The 21,209-nt window shown below is 38.5% G+C and overlaps 1 protein-coding gene across 37 annotated transcripts in view; it reads right to left on the minus strand.

Moving 5' to 3' along the window:
• The window catches only part of TRPM3 (transient receptor potential cation channel subfamily M member 3), an 845,347-nt gene that overhangs the window by 135,487 nt on the left and 688,651 nt on the right, over window positions 1-21,209 (minus strand). For all 37 annotated transcript variants that reach the window (XR_014822585.1, XR_014822584.1, XM_084987411.1 and 34 more), the window contains one exon: window positions 3,025-3,097. Coding sequence is in view for 35 of the 37 variants with exons in the window: in XM_084987411.1 (XP_084843537.1) it covers window positions 3,025-3,097 (73 nt within the window). In the remaining 2 variants the exon portion in view is untranslated. The remainder of the gene's footprint in view (window positions 1-3,024; window positions 3,098-21,209) is intronic.

The following is a 21,209-nucleotide window of genomic DNA, read 5'->3' on the forward strand; positions in this document are numbered from 1 at the left end:
TTAGTGGGATAAAATCAGCTTTATAGGATAGATTAGAATAGAAAATAGCTAATTTCATTGCATATAGTAAATATAGATACTGTTTTATGCAGTTTAATTTTAGCTTTCTAAATACATATATGTCTCTACTGGTTGTAATATAAAATGTAGTTTGATGCATAGAATGGTCAGTAAACAACTACTCTATATTTAGCAATTAAATTCTAAGACTGATCTGAAGGTGAAGCACAATTGTTAAGTCTCACAAATTGGTGAAAGAGTAAGAAAGTATCTTCAATGGAAGGTATTATGATGGCCAATATATTTTAACTGATAATTGGGCCACCTTTCCACTTGCCATGAGTTTTGGTTCAAGAAGATCAATGTGATGTTCCACTTTTTTTTTTGAAATGTCTTTTTAAAAATTTTTATTATTATTTTATATTTTATATATAATGATTTTTATTTTTTTCCACTACAGATGGTTTACAGTGTTCTATCAGTTTTCTACTATACAACATGGTGATCCAGTTACACATACATGTATACATTCCACTTTTTTTTAAATCAAGAAACAGGCATGGGAGTTCCCGTCGTGGCGCAGTGGTTAACGAATCCGACTAGGAACCATGAAGTTGTGGGTTCAATCCCTGGCCTTGCTCAGTGGGTTGAGGATCTGGTGTTGCCGGGAGCTGTGGTGTAGGTTGCAGATGTGGCTCGGATCCAGCATTGCTGTGGCTCTGGCGTAGACTGGCGGCTACAGCTCCCATTCGACCCCTGGCCTGGGAACCTCCATATGCCGTGGGAGTGGCCCAAGAAATAGCAAAAAGACAAAAAAAAAAAAAAAAAAAAAAAAAAAAGAAAGAAGCAGGCATGCCTTGGTGGTACACATAAGTGAGAGATAGGGGGTCAGGCTGCCTATACCAATTCCTGGCCAGCTCATCTTGGGCATGTTACTTAGTTGCTCTGAATCTCAATATCATTATCTATAAGTTGGGTTTTATAATCTGGTCATCAAACTGCTGTAGAGATTAAATAATTTTATACACAGAATGCATCTAACACAGTGTTTGGCACCTAGCAAGTTCTCATAAGGATATGTTTTCTTATTTTTATATAGGAACAACAAATATCAGAGAATAAGTTGCCTCGAACTCTTAATTTTGTCTCTGATAGATGGAGATTGAGGACCAGAGTATGCTTTGTGGTTCAACCCATGCATGGTCCCTTAATTCTTCCACATGTACGTAATTTTTAGCTCATTAGAATGAAATGCTTTAAAGGAGAGTTTCTCAACTTCAGATACACACTATACTTCATGGGATTGTGAACTTGGAATGTGATCAGGATTTTGAATAAATGTGTATATATAACTTTGGGGAATGAGTGGAGAGCACTGAAAGTTTCTAGTATCAAAGGGGTCACATGTGGAGTTCCCGTCGTGGCGCAGTGGTTAACGAATCTGACCAGGAACCATGAGGTTGCAGGTTCGATCCCTGGCCTTGCTCAATGGGTTAAGGATCCGGCATTGCTGGGAGCTGTGGTGTAGGTCGCAGACATGGCTCAGATCTTGTGTTGCTCTGGCTCTAGCATAGGCTAAGGCTACAACTCTGATTAGACCTCTAGCCTGGGAACTTCCATATGCCATGGTAGTGGCCCTAGAAAAGGCAATAAGACAAAAAGGGGTCACACGCGATACAGTGAAGAGTTAGACATACTTGGATCCAAGTCCAGGCTTATTAATTAGCAGAGTAATCTTGAGAAAGTTACTTAACCTTTTGCAGCTCCATTTATCCCATTTGTAAAGTGGGGATTGGACACAGCTCTAATGTGACGTAGTTGTGATAGCTAACATTTTCGGTATTTGTAAAAACCTCAGCCCTTAGCGCAGTGGCTGCCATGTGATGGGTACTCAAGAAAATACTAAGAGTGGAATAAAAGTAGGTAGACTGGAAATTAAAATATAATGGATGCTATTCAGATTTTAATTTTGGAATGCTGAGTCTATTCCTGAATCACTGGGTAATCCATTCCGTTCTTCATGTATTCCATAAAAACTGATTAAACACTATCATGTGTTAGAGATCACGATGAGAAATCAGTAAAGGACAAGACACATTCTCTGCCCTCACAGAGCTTATGGTCTAAGGGAGACTGACACATAGGCAGTGACCAGTCATATGATAAATGCTGCAGGAGGCAAAAACTGTTGGGCTCAGGGAGAATGTGGGAGGTAGCTCTAACCCAGAAAAGCAGTCCACAAGCTTTGTGGTTTTGTTTTGTGTTATAGCTTCAGTTTTCACTTCAGTGCTGAACAGAGGAAATTTTCTTTTGTTTATTTTTTATTTTATTTTTTTGTCTTTTTGCCTTTCTTAAGGCCGCTCCTGCGGCATATGGAGGTTCCCAGGCTAGGGGTCTAATCGGAGCTGTAGCCACTGGCCTACACCACAACCACAGCAATGCAGGATCCGAGAGAGCCATGTCTGTGATCTACACCACAGCTCACAACAACGCCAGATCCTTAACCCACTGAGCAAGGTCAGGGTTCGAACCCACAACCTCATGGTTCCTAGTCGGATTCGTTAACCACTGAGCCATGACGGGAACTCCTGATTATCTGTTTTTAATGTATTATAATATCTCCATATCTATCTATCTATCTATCTGTCTGTTTGTCTATCTATCATCTATCTATCTACCATCTATGCCTTATAGAATGGTTTTTGAATGTAGACAGGGTAATAACTACTAAATAACCTTAGTAACTTAGTATTTTACATATTAGCATTTTACTTCATGTGTTTTTATGATTCAATGGACATGACTGAATTATATTTAAATTCTATGAAACTGAGTCACACTACAACAGGTCTACCATAGGAGAATTTAATAGCATTAACTGTCTTACAGGAGACATCCTTATGTTATCAATAATTGGATGTGTCATGGTATCATTTGGGATTATATCCACTATTAGGAGACATAAGGTTTCTGTGTTAATCCATTTAAATTATTTTTGCACTCTCTGGACATAGAAACTCTTACCTTTGAGCAAAGCTGTCAGGATGGCTAAATCAATGTCCTGGTGTCCTTCTGATCCCATCCGAAATACTGTAATCTGCAATTGAGACAGGCCCATTAGCAACATGTTTTTTCCCCCAAAAGAAATTAAATCAATGAGACCATATTTGAACGCAGACTATCTTAATATGTATAAAATAGATTCTTTCTCTTTTGCTTTTTAGGGCTGCACCTGCAGCATATGGGAGTTCTCAGGCTAGGGGTCGAATCAGAGCTCCAGCTGCTGGCCACACTCACAGTCACAACAATGTGAGATCCGAGCAGAATCTGCAACCTACACCACAGCTCACGGCAATGCCAGATCCTTAACCCACTGAGCTGGGCCAGGGATGGAACCCGCGTCTTCATGGATACTAGTCATTACTGCTGAGCCACAATGGGAACTCCTAAAGTAGATTCCTAGCCACAGGGAAAGCATACATAGCAAAAATTCAGTTAGAGGGCACTGCAGTTCTTTAAGAGGGTGATGTCTCAGCAGCCTCCAAAGAAAAACCTCATCAGATAATTATATTGATGATGGTTACAATTTCTGAAATCAGAGACAAAGGAAAATGTCCCTTTCAATCATTTCAGTTTTAGAATTAAAATGTGCCAGATTTACAAAAATGTATGTCATCATTTAAACTATGAGCTGAGAAATTAAGTGTTTAAACACAGCTAGTTAGTATGCCCTTCAGTAAATGGCCCCACCATGTGGGCATGTGTGTTTGTGTGTATATGCACGTGTGCAATTAGCCATCACTACACTTACTCCTTTGCAATACTTCAAGGGTTTCAATATTGTGATACCTCTAGAACTTTCAGTCCTCTTGACAACCTTAAACCTTCTTGAGAATGACTTATCAGTACATCCAGGTTGTAAGAAGGGGGAGGCAAAAAATACAACATTTTCTCCTTTTAATTCAGGGGAGAAAATTATTCTCTGGGGATGGTAATGGGGAGGAGAGTACAGAAGTAGCAGTGAAGGATTAATATATATTGGATTAATATGAGGCCCCCAAATCATGCTTAATAATAATATTTTTCTTTCAAGTCAGAGGGAAGCTACTTAAGGAAGCCAAATATGAATATCATATTAATTGAATTACTACTGTACTCAACTACTTCAGATTTCAAGTTTCTTTATCTGTGACACGGAAAAATAACAGGACTTGCCTATTTCTAACTACATAGGAAGTAAACTTTATAGGACTTGCTAATATATCATTCTAAGTTCTGCCACCAAGATAAACAGAATTTATGTGATAAAGGCAACCTGAATTACAGACTGGCAAATCATCAGTTGCCATGGAAATCTAGTCCACTGCCCAGAGATAGAGTAATTTGCCTAAGATCAGCAACAAGGTAGACGGACAGCTATGATTGAATCTCCCCTTTTTGTCTTGTGCCTTAAACACTGGGAAGAAGAGAGGGAAGGAACATGTTCATTGGAGCACCTGACTAGTCAGGTGCCTGACTCTTTCTATCTGTTTACGTCCCTGGGTCAGAGCCTGGGATGAGTGTAAGGCAGAGATTACAAGCTGAAATGCTTCATAGACCTTTGAAATGAAAACAGTTAAAGTCATAGAGACAGCCAGGCAAAGTCCTTTTACGCAGTTGGCTCACAGGCCACAGCTGTGATCCCTATAGGGAGGAAGTCTGCTCCCAGCTACATCTGCACTGAGATCCACTTCTGCTTATGCACAGGTTTGGCCAAAGTGCCATCAGGATGTTCTTCCTAACAGATATAAACACCCCTGCAGAATACACTTGGGAGATGAGAGGCAGTTCTCTGTTTTAAACTCAGAAAGGAGTGCTTGAATTGCGAAGACAACTTGCGGTCCCCTGGAGAAAGAATCAAGGGGCAGAAGTAGACTTTTGGCTAAATCTTTGACCCTTTATGCCAGACCTTAGGGCTGGCTAAGGTCTGAAAGGTATTATGTGCTGACTGGTAGCAAACTGAGGACTACCAGGATAACATTTGAGCTCACTGTTTTAGAAGAATTCAGAAATGAGGCATCAAATGGAATTCCTTAAACACCTGACCTACTTGTTCTGCAGATGCCTAAATTTCACTGCCTTCAGAGATCCCACTTCAGATGCAAACTCTTCTGAGGCAGTAAACAGATAAATTGATTCACTCTGAAATGAAAGATTTTCAGCCTTTCTTGTAAACAGCTTTGAGGAGGGAGAAGGAGGGTGTACAGTGTGGAGTTGCTAAAGGATTTGGGGGTGGAGGCAGCGGTAACATGGATATGTGTGCTGTCGTTTGTCAAGGAGCCTGAAATGGCATTGTGCTTTGGGGTTTCCCAGTTTTTCTGGAATTGTCGATCTGTCCATACCCCATCCTGCTGTGCTTGGAACAAAGAACCTAAGAAACCTGGAAAGAAGGAAAGACACCACCCAGGAGAGACTGAAGGATCCCAAAATGCAATTTATTTCCTAATTTTGCCTTGAGTTGACCTGAGATGGGATGTGTTCATCACTACTCTAAACTTTTTTATTTGAAATTAAACATTTTTTAAATATCAATTACTCAACTTATATGTTTTCCTCAGAGATGAAAAGTCAAACAAGAAAATTAGAGCCATCGTTTCAGACCCCCAGGGTTGGCAAAACAAACAAACAAACAAACAAAACAAAACAAAAAAACCCCAGGTATTCTTAAATATTCCTGGGGATGTGAATCAAAACAGTAGTTTGGGAATATGATAGAATGATATAAAATTCCTTGGTTTTGAAATATTATTCTTTAATAGAAATTAGGAAAATATGATTTTCTAATATTTAATTGTGAGTCTTTGCAATTATGTTTTTAAGTGAGGTTGGTACATGTTACTATTCTTGCCTGGTTTTGGTGTTAGAGTTGCACTAACTCTTCAGTATGAATTGGGAAGCTTTTTAAATTTACTTATGCCCCAGAATAGTTAACGTAACAAAAATTCTCCTTCTGGCAGATTTAGTAGAATGTTTATAAACAATCTCACACTAAAGCATCTTTAGGGATAGGTAACTGATTAACTTTATAAATTTTTCAACAGTTCTTAATCAATTCAGATTTTTGGTCACTTCTAGATTCAGTTTCATATATTTTCCTATACAATCAAACATTTCATCTAGATTTTCAAATTTACTGGTATATGGTTAAACATAGATCTCTCTTATTACTTAAAAAATTTCCTTTATGCAGAGAATTATAAGGTAACTTTTTCATTCCTCTTTATTTTTCACTTGGTCAAAATCAATATCATTTCAAAGAATCAGGTTTTTATTTTTATTGGTCAATATTATTATTTACCATTTGAAATTATTATTTTCTGCTCACTAATTTCTTCTACTTTTGCTTCTCTAGCTTATCCTAGAAGTTGATCTCTTGGTCAATTTATTCTTATTCTTTCTTGTTTCTAACAAATACATTTAAGATTACATGTCTCACATTTTAATGTACGTTATGTCATGTTCATCCACTTTTAAATATATGCAATTTATTTTCTCTTACTTAAAATTGTTTTTAAGGGTGTTCCCATCATGGCACAGGGGAAACGAGTCCGACTAGGAACCTTGAGGTTGTGGGTTCCATCCCTGACCTCGCTCAGTGGGTTAAGGATCCAGCGTTGCTGTGAGCTGTAGCATAGGCCAGCAGCTACAGCTCCAATTAGACCCCTAGCCTGGGAACCTCCATATGTCGTGGGTACGGCCTTCAAAAGATAAAAAGACAAAAAAAATTGTTTTTAATATTAGAGTGTATATATATATGTGTGTAACATTTCATAAACATTATTTTGTTTCGAGAAAAGTGTTTATTCTCTATTTGCTCGGTACAGACTTCAATGTTATATATATATATAGATTATACTATTTTTTATTCAAATACTCTACATATTTACTAATTTTTTATTGCTGACAGGCATGTCAAAAATCTCCTATTATGATTTTACATGTCACAATTACTCCTTGAAAGTAAACACTCTGCTTTCTATGTTTTAAAGTGTTTTAATAAATGTGTAAAAGGTTCATGACAATCTTCTTGGCAGATTTAACTTTTAATCAGTATATCATAACTCCTCTTCCTACTTAATGCTGTTGCTTTGTATTATATTTTGTTTCATATTAACCTTGTAATTGTCACATATACATTTACGGGGGATTAGGATTTGTCTGGTGTATTATTCCATCTGGTTATTTGTCACTTTTATGTGGTCACTTTGCTTTAGGTATATATCTTGTAAATAGCAAGGCTAGATTTTTTTTTTCCTAAAACTCAAACAGAATCTCTCTCAAAGGCGAAAAAGAATTCAGCTATGTTTAACGTGATTACTGATTTTTTTTGCTTTATTTCTTTCATCTTATGTTTTTTAGTTTCTAGATCTTCTTATCTTTGTACATCTTTCTATTCCTTTAAAAATATCTGCATTTGCATAGATAATACATACTCGTGGCAGAAAGAAAAAAAAATGCCGAAGGTATAAAGAGATACATAGTGAAAATTAAATGTATTACTTCTGTCCTCAGTTTTCCAGCACCCCTTGACAAAGGCAACCAGTATAACGAATTGCAGAGATGTTCCACACATAGAAAGACGGAAGTGCATGCAACTCCCTTTCACACAAGTGTTGGCAAGCTTTACACACCACTTCATACTTCATTCTTTTTCACATAACAGTCTATCCTGGAGAACAGTCCATTCAGCCATGAAGAGATAGGCACCAGTATTTGATTGCCTAATAATGTTTCACTATATGCCTGTACTTCTGTTAATGAACATGTGGGTTGTTCCCAATCTTATGTCATTATTAACACCACGGCAGCAAAAACCCCTCTATACACACGGCTTAGTATACCTGTAGAATAAAATTTTTACATATAGAATTTCGTGGCCCAGTTAATCTGAAAGAAATTCTTTAATTCTTTACCCTGATTCTTCTCCCAGACCTCTCTTATTTCCTGCCCCCCTTTTTTTTTTTGATCCTGTATAGTAAATGAAATAACTTTTTACCTTCACAGTATATATTTTTCCTCCTATAATTATTTTAAATCTCTAACTTATATAGCTGCTTTTTATATTCCAGAAATGACTCAAAATTTCTTGTTTCCTAATATGGTACCCCTTTTCATCTCCATGCTGAACTCTGATAGGAATTTAAGAAACATGTTTTGTTTTGTCATTTTATCTTTGGGATTTGAAGGGCAGTAAGGGAGATAGGCATGTGTGTTCATTCTATCAAATCTCACCAATGTAAATTTTAATAGAAAAAAAATTAAATTAAATAGAAGTTATTAATAATTTTTTTTTAAATTTTTTTTTAGGGCTGCATCTGTGGCACGTGGGAAGTTTCCTGACTAGGGGTTGAATTGGAGCCGCAGCTGCTGGGCACAGCAATGCCAGACTGAGCTGCACCTGTGACTTATGCTACAGCTCACGGCAATGCTAGATCCTTAACCCACTGTACGAGGCCAGGGATCAAATCTGCATCCTTGTGGATACTAGTCAGGTTCTTAGCTCGCTGAGACACAATGGGAACTAATCAAATTATTTTATAGGCAATTTAGTAAATAAAGCCTGACTTCCCTTATAAAACTGGTATTCTCAACATGTACCCTAAAAGTAATTCTCAGATTTGTTTCACATGATTGGTTATTTTGTCAAAACACTATGAAATACAGGGAGATTAAAGTGTTCTTCAAGATTCAAAACAACAAACATCAAACATTTTTGTTCAAGAAAACAACTTTCCTCCTAATTTAGTTTGACATTTTATGGCTCCAGTTTCCTTGTGGACAAATTGCCTTAGCTTGGATGGAATTCTAATTCTCACATGAAGGGAAGCTCAATCTTTCAAAATGACATGGTTTCCCAAGTCTCCGCCCCTCCATCCTGTCGGCCAACCCGCTTTTCCACTTATGTTCTCATTGTCATTTTACATGCTCTTCAAGGTCAGAAATCAGGAATCACCCTCACCCCCTGCATAGGACAGATGCATTGAACGCATCTTTAATTGAGCCTCTCTGCACCAGAGTTGCTAGGGACAGAGCAGTGGACAAAACTACAAACAATTCCTGCCTTCATGGAGCCTACTTCTGGTACATTCTAGTGAAGAGAGAAAGAGGGAAAGTGAGTGAATATATGGCATGTCAGACCGTGGAAAATGCTCTATAGTGGTGCTTCTCACTATTTACTTCCTTCTCTGTCCTGTCATAGCCGTTGTCCAGCCTGTAGCATCTTAAATATTGTGGTCATTTCTTTACTGGTCTTCCTGATTCTGGCCCTTCCATCCTATTCTTCTTCTTTTTTTTTTTTTTTTTTTGCTCTTTCTTGGGCCGCTCCAGCGGCATATGGAGGTTCCTAGGCTAGGGGTTTAATCGGAGCTGTAGCCACTGGCCTACGCCAGAGCCACAGCAACGCGGGATCTGAGCCACGTCTGCGACCTACACCACAGCTCACGGCAACACCAGATCGTTAACCCACTGAGCAAGAGCAGGGACCGAACCCGCAACCTTATGGTTCCTAGTCGGATTCATTAACCACTGCGCCACGATGGGAACTCCCGTTGTCTTTTTTTTTTTTTTTCCATCCTATTCTTCATGCAGCTCTTCAAGCAATTTTCCTGATTACATAGACCTCCTTAGTAAATTTTTTATTGACTTCAATTGCTTAGGGCACAAAGCTAAAAATTCTTAGCAGAAAATGCCAACATTCCACTCCTTATTATTCCTTAGTCTTGTCTCTTGCTGATATATCTTCACTGCCATGTCCTTGCTTCCTCTCCCACCACCACAGCCATGACCTGACCCCACACACCTGATGCCCTAGTTGTGCTGAATGACTTGCTCCTTTCAGGGATCCTGATGTTGCTTTTAGCCTCTTAGCCTTTGTTTATTCTGTTCCCTCTTTTTGGAATATCCTTCCCTCTGCTTGGTGAACAAACTACAAGACTTCCATTGACATGTGCCACCAAAGAAGCCTTACTTCTCTTTGTGCCCCTATTACACTCTGTACGGCTGTCTAGCATATCACTTTAACCCTTCATTGCCCTTATTTGCACCCAGGCCTCTTTGTTGTAAAGAGAGGTCCCTTTGCAGGCAGGATTGCTAGTCCTTGCTCAGGAAATATTTCGGTGGATCATTATTACCAAATAGTTGTCTGGGAAACTGGTTTGGAGAAACCAAAAAGTAAAAAGTAGCACATTCCATACAAAATGATAACATCTAAAGTGAATGGGCCTGCTAGGCTATAGATCAAGAATATATTTCAAGTGTTAAGAGTCAATTTTAACAAAAGAGTCTATATTATATGATAACATCATGTCATACATTTTGTGACAGAAACTGGGCTGCCTGAGTTTTAGAAATTATTGAGTCTTAGTATGAATATGACATTTTTGAGATATAGGTAACGCCAATGAACCCAAAGTATGTTTCCCCACAGTATGTGAAACTTGGTGCCATGTGGATTATACCATAGCCTAGAAAAATATTCAAAGCAAGAATATATTACGGAAAAATGAAAAAAAAAACAGAAGCATGGAATTGATTTGGAAAAAGATTTTTTATGTGAAGGTGGTTTGGTTCATTTTCTGGGTAGCAAACAAATAAATTCACCACCTAAATAACAAAAGAGAGTATACGTGGCTGAATTAGTCTTGGACTTTCACTTCTAATACTCAGCAGGTGCCACAGTTGAATAAGATGAGGGTTTAGATTTATAAGGAGATCCTGCTGAATAGCATTGAGAACTATGTCTAGATACTAATGTCGCAACAGAAGAAAGGGTGGGGGAAAAAACTGTAACTGCAATGTATACATCTAAGGATGACCTGACCCCCTTGCTGTACAGTGGGAAAATAATAAAAAAAAAAAGATGAGGGTTTAAAAAATACATTGGGAAAATTAAATTGACTCCTTTTCAAGGTGTATATTAATGGAGCTTAATTTGTGATTTATATTTATGCCACAGTGAGCAATAAATCTATGAAAGTAGACATGGAGATTCGGGTTGGCTTTTGAAAATGAAAATAACCATGATAGTAAACTGAAGGATATCTATAAGCTGCAAGGACACTTTGGCTCAATCTATCAAAAATAGAAAGGAACATTCCACAATCATTTCATGCTGTGTTGGATATGGAACAGATGACATCTGAGTTTAACAAATGGTTTGTAACATTTCTGAGAATTTTAGCGAAATACATAGCTATGCAATAATCAGTAAAGTGCCTATGATTTTTTAGAAGTTTAGAAAAGTCCACTATAATAATGTATACCAATTGGTTTAAGGACATTAAACACTCCACATCTGGAAATTCCTTAAAAGAAACATCTCTAAAATGTTTCCTATCTATTTATTAAATTTCTTAATAAAATCTGGAGATATGTTTCCTGAGGTCGGGAGCACAGAGAGAGAGAGAGAGAATTAGACCCACAAGTAATTCAGTCACTGCAATGCAGTGATTTTTAAAAATTATCAGCTTAGCAGAACATTTCCCTGACAAATTACTAATATCAAGAAAATCTGAAATAATTGAGTGATTAATAGAAAATGCAAAAACCCATGCTCATCAAGATACAGAATGATACAAGATCTCTAATAGGGATCTAAACAGGAATCCTAGTTGGTAATAAAAGGCCTTTAAGCAGATCCTGGATTCACTTTTCACTTTGGCACAATCAAAGGTCACCCACATGGTACAGGGAGGAGAAAAATGAGGCTTGATGAATGACATACTATGCACCTAAAGTGCACTCCTATTTGATTTCCTATTTGATCATTTAGGAAATTGATCCATTTGGTTCACAGGTTTTTGTTTTTTTTTTTGTCTTTTTTAGGGTTGCTCCTGAGGCATATGGAAGTTCTCAGGCTAGGGGTTGAATTGGAGCTGCAGCTGCTAGCCTATGCCACAGCCACAGCAACACCAGATGGAGGTGCATCTGCAACTTATGCCAGCAGCTTGCAGCACCACCAGGTTCTTAACCCACTGAGTGAGGCTGGGCATCGAACCCACATCCTCATGAATACTAGTCGGGTTTGTTACCACTGAGCCACAACCAGAACTCTCATAAAAGTCAATGTTTTGCCTAAAGTATTGGCTTCTAGTAATGAGCATGCTGATTTATACAGATGAAGGAAGAAAATCAGAGGAAATTCCAACACACCTAGAAATGACTAAACCGAAGATCCATGGAAAATGACATTCAAAATTTTTGCTAGAAAATAATTATCAAGTTAAGTTCAATTATTTGTTATCAAGTTCCATATAAACTATATGTTGACTTTCCATGTGATACTTTTAACAAGACTCACAGTTCCACATTGAGGTGGGTGAACAAAAAGTGATGCTATAGAGATAAAAACTGGATGAAATTAATAGAATTCCAGTGTGTTCTCCTTTAAAAAGACTGTCATGTATGAATTTACACATTAGAAAAGATCAGTGAGGAGTTCCCATTGTGGTGTAGCAGAAATGAATCTGACTAGCATCTATAAAGATGCAGGTTTGATCCTTGGCCTTGCTCAATGGGTTTTGCATTCGGTGTTGCAATGAGCTGTGGTCTAGGTCACAGGTGCGGCTTGGATCCCAAGCTGCTGTGGCTCTGGCTGTGGCTGTGGCTGTGGGCTGTGATGTAGGCCTGCAGCTATAGTTCCGATTTGACCCCTAGCCTGGGAACTTCCATATACCACGGGTGCAGGACTAAAAAGCAAAAAAAAAAAAAAGAGAGAAAAAGAAAAGATAAATGATTATTTGACTTTCAAAAGGATATTTTATTATACAATGGATTTGCCAGTTTATTTTAAAGGTGTCTTCCTTTTATCTGCAGTGTCTGATTCCACATAGGTCAATTTTTGTGATGGATTGTCTCAGAGATTAAAGCACACCCACACTAGTACTCAGCCTCATGCTCTCTCCAGGGATGTTCATGCATGAACAATTTGGCAATTAATGCAGAGACCCAACACATGGAGGAGGTTTGGCTTTTTTTACTTCAATTTTTGACTCCCTTTTCTCTCCTCCCACTGTAATCTAAGAACACTAGAGTTTGTTTCCCTCTCCAAAAAACGAAATTCAGAGGTCACAAACCCACCAGTTACGATATAAGAAAATTTTTTTATTATAAAAGCAATGTATGTCTATCATTAAAAACTATAGAAAGTTCATAAAAAGTTAAAAGAACAATAATTTCCAAAACCCCAAGTCCTACCAAAAGAAAACTACTGATGATAAAATTTTGGTGTATTTCTTTCAGGTCTCTTTCTTTTCCTTTTTTATTTTTCATAGGCAGAGTATGTATATACGTGAATGTGTGGGGAGGCATATTTGTGAAGTACTATTTTGTATTCTCATTTTCTTTTCCATTAATATTACAGCTAAGCCCTTTCTTGTATTATTGTGAACTCTTGAAATACATAATGTTTAATATCTACAGAGTATTTTGTCCACCATAGATGTGTAACTCTCATTTAATAAATAACTCTACTGTTGGCAAATTACATTGTGTTAGATGTTTGATAAAAATAACGATGTGATGAATATCTTTGTATATAAACCCTGCTCTATATTTGCCATTCTGTCCTTAGGATAGAGTCCAAGAAGCTGAGGGCTCTTGTCACAAACCGTCTCATAGCTAGAAATGAGCATTTTATAGAAATACATAAATTACATAAAAAGCTATTTGCAGTGAAAGGAAGCTTGTGTTGTCTTTAAACCGGATTCCTTGTAATGGCCTCCAAGCCTGTGAGTGAAAGTGCTAAAGTCAGAGAAGCAGCTTTAATAAAGATGATTGCACCAATATCATAGTAGGGATGGGCACGTGCACAGGCTGAGGGCAACCTTCACAAGCACAGACAAAGGAGCTACAAGCAAGGTAAACAGTTGTTGCCTCTCTATTTGCACTAGTACCAATCACTAGGATACACTGCAGCTGTTATTTTTTTTGGAAAAGGGGTCTTAAAATATAGATGGACCACATCGCTTTCTCCCAGTTTTACTTTCCCTATTTTGACTTTAGTCCTTTGATGCTGTATGTGTCCAAGGGCACTGCTGGCTCAAATAAGTGGACGGTGCAACTGAAATCATGTGGTGAATATGAGCTTTGGATACTGTTGGTCTATTTTTGTTTTTGTTTAGTTTGTTTGTTTTAGCATGTAAGTCATGGCACTGTAAGGAAATTGTTAAATATAGGTCAGGAACTCAATCAAGGCTCCCTAGATCCATATCCTTCACAGTCTAAAGAGCACTTTGTGATCCCACATTGACACATAGGGATAATAGGAAAAAGTGGCCTAGCTAACTTTATGAAGGCAGAAACAGGAGACAGGCTAAACTCCTCAACTACTAATTCTTTGGGGAAAATTTCAGTAGGCATTCGAGGGCACTGTAACTGGATGACAACCTGTCACCTACTATCTCCTGCTTTCAGTTCTTTTCCTGACAACTGATATTATCTCTTTCATTTATTATATAGCCGAGTGATGTACCTCACTGGATGCCACTGTGAAAGATGCCAGAGGTCCAGTAATAATACTTCTAGAAGCTTCTTGTATACCTCATGGTCTTGGCTAACTGAATCAAGAATATTTCTCATCTACTATCTTGTCAGCCAACCAGATGGGTGAAAACTCAGTTCAACCCAAGGTAATATTTTCCATCTCTCAGGAAGGACATTACTGAGTTTATGAGCATTTTCTTAACATATTTAAAAAATAAATAGATATCTCTCTGAGGAGAATATGCAGGACCACAGATGGTTCTTATAGGCTAACACCATAAGGACTTTTTATTAGGTTGTAATAATTTTTTTGGTCATTTTAAGGCCATGCCCATGGCATATGGAAGTTCCCAGGCAGGGCGGTCGAATCGGAACTGCAGCTGCCAGCCTACACCCAGCCACAGCAATGCCAGATACTTAACTGGCTGAGCAAGGCCAGGGATCCAACCTGCATCCTCGTGGGATAGTAGTTGGGTTCATTACTGCTGAGCCACAATGGGAACTCCATATTGTAATAATTTTTAGTGTCTTATTCTTCTTTTTTCTCTTGGCCACTCTCACAGCATGTGGAAGTTCCTAGGCCAGGGACTGAACTTGTGCTGCAGTTGACACCTGTGCCACAGCTGCAACAATGCCAGATTCTTAACTCGCTGCACTACAGGGAACTTTCTTTAGTGGGCTTTTTTGGGTGGATTTTAATCTTATTTTTTTATCATCACAGGATGAAACTACATCTTTTTCTCACAATTATCAAGACATCATATACTTCTGCAGCCCAACTACTCCTTTGACTGTGATCCCTCCAAGAGAAAGAGTGCCCAGAAAGCATCACAGAGTGCTACAAACTCAAGTTCTTTCATCTTCCTTCTCAAGCCAGTCCAATTTTCCTGGCAATAATCCTGTTGACAGTTTCCAAGGTTGGTAGACCAGATACCCTTGGTTCAGCCCTCTGGGAACCTGCCAACCAGGAGGTCATAGTACTTGTTACTGGGCCCATCTCACTCTTTGCCTTGGCTAGGGCAACCCTGAGTCTTAGCCAGTGAGTAAAGTCTTTAAGGGTAAGGAGAATAACATTTTGGAATACGTTTCCACTTTAGGAAAAGATGTATTTTACATCTCCTTCCCTTTCTGCCCAACCATAAATGACACCTAAAATGGCTAGCAGACGTTTGGTCCTGTTCAAAACGTCTTTAAAACATTTGGTCCATGCCAAAAGTCCTTGGAGTTTGGTCCTATCCAAAACATCCATGAGCATATTTGGTCCATGCCAAATAGTTTGTACAGGACCAGACATCAAGGGCCTTTTGGCATGGACCAAATGTCTTATTAACCAAGTATTTTATGACCATTTTGGACAGGGCCAAATATCCTGAAAGGTTGGAACACGCAGCTTGAAGGTAAGGCATGTGAGCTTTCTGAGGATGGGGATCTACCTTCTTCCAGGCTTGCTTTCTGTACATTGCCCAGTAGAGCAGTGAAAGAGAGCTGGTTAAATAACATTTACATGAGAGCCTATGAAACATTCTGCCATAGAGGGTCAGGGGAAATGTTTTGGAGGAAAATGCCCATTTCACCCTGTGTGAATGTCTTCATATTCCTGAGTTTTCTTTGAATGACTGACAAGAGGAGGTCAATTTCGCATGGCAGATGTCTCACCTCAAAGGGATCTCGGTCTAATCACCTCACTTCTCTGAATCTTGGTTTTACCATCTACAAAAAAAAAACAAAAAAAAAAAAAAACAAAAAAAACAAAAACAAACGAACAACTGACTTGTGATCACCTGGGTTCTTTTTTAGCTCTAGAGAGCACAGAATATTTTTCTTCATGCTCAAAATTGAAGAAAAATCAGCATTAGGGGTATTTAATAGATTTGGCTTTATATCTGATGCATTGGTTGTATCCCTGTTGTTCCCTCAACAACATCCCTAAGCAGGATTGGATAGTACCATATGAACACCTTGTTTCCATGCTGTCTTATCTAAGCTGTTCATTAGCTTAGGGAAAATTACCATTTTTAAAATGAGATATAACTGGCATATAACATTTTATGTTTAAGGTATACTATATGTTGATTTGATACATCTGTATATTGCAATACAATCACCATAGAGTTAATCATGTGTTTTAGTTATTCTACTTCTGAATTTATACCCAAAGGAAATGACAGCAGGATACTGAAAAGGCATCTGCACTTAATGTTACTTGTATCATTATCCAAAATAGCCAAGATATGGAAACCCCTAATGTCCATCAACAGATGAATGGGTAATGATGTGCATATAGATACACAATGAAATAGTTTTCGGCCAAGAGAAAGAAGGAATCCTGCCATTTGCAATAACATGGATAAACCGGGGTTGGGGGGCATTATGCTAAGTGAGATTTCAGACAGAGAAAGACAAATACTGTATAATATCACTTACAGGTGGAATCTAAAAGAGCCAAACTCATAGAAACTAATGACCATTTTTGAATGTTTCCCTTTTATGTTGCTGGCCTGTGGTATTATACTCCCTGTTTCATACCATGCATACCATATTGTTAATACTTAGCCTATTTACACTTAGCTCTTATGCTTTTGAAAGTGGATAAGTGGCACATGACAACTCTTCCCCTGTTCAGGAAAGCTGTTACTCTCAAGCTTAAAATATTTTATTAGTGCCTGTGACTCAAGGAAACATCTAACCCCCTTACTGTGAACACTGGTCTAGCCACTGAGTTCTCATCTTTCCTAGCCCTCCACAATTCCTGACACACAGACACATTTTATGATCTGTTTTGGAGAGGAAGGACTGTGTATGGACTATGAACTTTAGACTCACACAGACTTAAAGTGAAGTATGGCAGTTACTAAAGGTGTAAGCTTAGGTTACTGCTTAGGCGCTACTGGACCTTTTTGAGCCTCAGTTTCTTCCTATGTGAAATAGGTATAACTCTCTCTCTTTTTATTAAAGGATATTATAAAGTTTTGTGTGGAATCATCTTTTAAAATCATACCGCACAGTCTCTAGTATCTCGTACGAGCTCACAATGGTTAATTCCCTCCCCATTTCCTTTTCTGGGCCTGCCCTCTTTCTTATTGTGGTTGCATTGCCCTGTCTGTTCTCTTGCTGGTCTGTCTTGCCCTTGAAGCTGTATCTGGCCCCCTTGTCCTCCCAGGCACAGCTCAAACATCACCTCTTGCAAGCTCATCTTGATTCTAATCATCCTTTACTCAGGTGAGGTGTCTGTCCTCTGTACACCCTTGGAATTATGTGTATAAGCCTCTAGCAGAGCACTGACACTATACCACAAACAATGCCAATATCAGCGACAGCAGTATTATTAAGTATTATTAAGACCGCTTGTTGTGTATTTAAATGTGCCAAAACACTGTGCAAGCCCTTCACAAACATGGCTTCAGCCAGTCCTAAAAAATCTATCATCTAGTTACTGTTATTCCCATTTCACAGCTGATGACCTTGAGGCCAGAGAGATTAGATGCCATGCAGTCAGGAAGGTGCATCTGAACCCAGATGGCCAAGCTCAAGGGCACAATCTCCTATTTGCTTGTCTGCCTCCTTCCATAGCCTCTGATTTCTTGGAGATCAAGGGCACTCCTTCCATCTCTACATTCCTGTCACCCACAAGTGTGTTTGCACATTGTGAGTGCTCAATGAATGTCTGTGGAGTGAAGCCTTTATTCTGAGTTCAAACCTGGCCTGTGGTTTCCAGATGAGGAGTGTATATGACAAGACTCTGTTCTCGACCAAAGTTTAGTCAGGCTCCTCTGAACATCCTTCACCACTAGCTCAGAGCTTTGAGCTTCCATGTTCATCTTTGCATTGCCCAGTTTTATATATATATATATATATATATACAAGAGAAATTGATTCAACACTGTAAATCAATTACACTTTAATTAAAAAAAAGATATTGCCATTTGGTCAAGAATGTCCCCATGTGGTTGTAAGATGCAATATTAAAATACATTCCTAGCCTGAGAGAAGATAAAGAAAGAAAATCTTTTGGGCTGATTTGTGGATGTGTGCACACACCCATGTTCGAAGAACGTTTTGGGCCAATGCCAGGACATCTTGGAGTATATGTCTGACCTAAAATAATCCTGAATTCTGTGTGTTTGTTTGAGTTAATATATTTGAAAGTATTGGCAAATGGAGATGGAAGATTATATTTTAGTATGATTATTATTTTCTCAAGAATGGCAAATAAAAGAAAAAATCACAAAGACCATTTGCTGGAAGTCAAAGCCTCCCCAGACCCTCTCCTGCCTTTAATTATGCATGCCTGCCAGGGGCTGCTCTCCTGCCCTTGTTCCTATGTGCCTGGCCATCAGTCCCATGGGCAGAGACAACTTGTTTATTTACACAATGCCCAGCCTGGAGATGCTGCCTTTTTTTCCTCTTTTTGCAGTTTTTGATTTCAATTTGTGCTTTCTCCACAGCTTTTTTTCTAGGGCCACTTGAGAAGAATAAGAAGCAAGAGCCTCTTTTGTCATATGACAAGAATGGAAATACAAAGGGAAACAAAAACCATCCCCAGTAGGTTTTCCCCTTAAACTAGCTTGGCAAATGAAAATAAAGCTGGTGGAAGAATGGAAGTCCTCCCATGAAGCTGCTTTTTTTTGACTTGACAATGGAAGAACATGACATGTGTTAAATGGTAAAAGGGAGTATTAGTCTAGGGACCCCTGACTGTCATATTATACCAACCTACAGTGAACCTTATTTTGTAAAGTTTTTGCTTCTTTCAAGCTCAGAAGGAATTGATTCAAAGAAAGAATAATGCAGTTTATCAGCTCTACTCTTTCTCCCTAAAGCCAAGCAATCTTTCTCTCTTCTTTGGGCCAATTCAAACACACTGCCTATATCTTTCCATTGAATGGTTCAGTTTATTCTCATGGTTGTCCATAGCACAAACCATGGTCTTAACGGCTCCAGGTCAAAATTCTTTGCAAAAAATTGTAGACTAAGATTTTAGGATTATTAATTTTTCAGCCTTGGTGCTGAGATCATGGGGATGCTCTTAAGAGAAACAGAAAAGCCATGATGACTTGGGAGAAGGTGAAGAGTTTATCCATAACTTCCATTATTTTGACTCAAAAGGGCAGCATAGCACAAGGTAGGGGGTGATTCAGACAGCGCTCTGCCAGGCAGTGAAAACAAAATGAGAGTCCTTGCCCATATGCCTTCAAAACCTTTGCACCTGTGAGCAAAAAGATGAGCTCTTTGTTAAAAAGCCGTTGAATAGAGCTATACCAAAGCTCTGGGGAGACTCTAAAGAGTAGGAAGAAGGAAGGATTCAGCAAAATTTGAGGCTATTAACATCTCTTTAGGTTATAATTGCCCCAGAGCAATGTGTGTGCACATGGAGATCCCCAAGACTGTGAAAATAGAAGCTGTCATTAAGTTGCTCTCTAGAATACAAAACTGGAGGGGTGTTTTACTTAATGTGCCATTGCAACAGAAAGAAGATATGTGCATGCATACACACACACACACACACACACACACACACACAGTGGTTTTGTGAGTCAGGTGACTTGGCAATGTTAAACACGCTAACCATTGTCCCAGGAAGCAACTCTGTGCAGTCTGGGTGTGGTCTTCTGGGGTGGCAGAATGTACATTTCAACCACCATCACCTTTCCTAAAAAAAACCCCTCAGAAAATAAGTTCGACTTTACGTTTACCACTTGCATCAAATGCTAGCATTTTCATATACTCCTATGACATCGATTGTACAGTTCTACAATGATGTCTGTTTTATTCGGAGATATTAAAGAATGAAGTGTTTTATAGAAGTGAATATTCTAGTTAAGTGTGGGTTATTTCCTGACATAATTTAAAACCCGTTAGTTCTCTTGGATGGAAACTTGTCTAAAATGGAACGTTTTTCGTCTTAGGCAACATTAAATAAAATGAAAATACATTTTTGTGTGTATGTGTGTGTGTGTGTGTGTGTGTGTGTGTGTGTGTGTGTGACTTAGTGATGTTCTCACTGACTGCCAGGAAAGGAGGAAAGGTAGGGCTGTTTGGTTCTATCAAAATGGCTTCAGATGCTCATGCTCAGTGTTCATGTATCTGCTACTTAATGGTTCCTGACTCTAAGGTCTGACTAATTCTTCTTACAACCCTCCTTGAGGCATAAAGGGCAAGGACCAGACCAAAAATCAAGCAGAAGGGTGGTGGTTTCTGCAGCATTTAGTGCCTATGACTGTGTGGGATTTAGTGTGCAGATTATCTGATATTAATGTCAGCATTCAAATAAGTCATTCTTTTTTCATTTCTTCTTTCTTGGTTCTGATTAGTTGTAGTTTCTCTATTAAGAGATCTTCAGATAAAATGGACATTATCATATTTTTAGCAGGAAATGTTTCTAATTAATTTTATTTGAACTCTTTCTGCTAACTTCTACTCGGGAGTTAAGGACCGAACATGTCTAGACTCTTAAGGAGGGTAGTTACTCAGTGAAAAAAGCATGTCTGCCTAAGGTGAGAATCGTATGAGCTCTTAGCAGTAATAATGGCATCTGTAGTGCACAAGCACTCCTCTAAACACTCTGCGTGTATAACTCTCCACTAGTCTTCCCAGTACCTCTCAGTATTATTAGTCCTCTCTTCCAGTAGAGATATCTGAGGCTTAGAAAGGTAAAGTAACTTATTCAAAGCCACGAAGCTGGGATTCCC

The sequence above is a fragment of the Sus scrofa genome, chromosome 1 (genome assembly GCF_054392235.1).
Source record: "Sus scrofa isolate SSC_HxYL_T2T_F1_AM1 chromosome 1, Sscrofa_HxYL_maternal_Yorkshire_Landrace_v2.0, whole genome shotgun sequence".
In the NCBI taxonomy this organism is placed as follows: Eukaryota; Metazoa; Chordata; class Mammalia; order Artiodactyla; family Suidae; genus Sus; species Sus scrofa.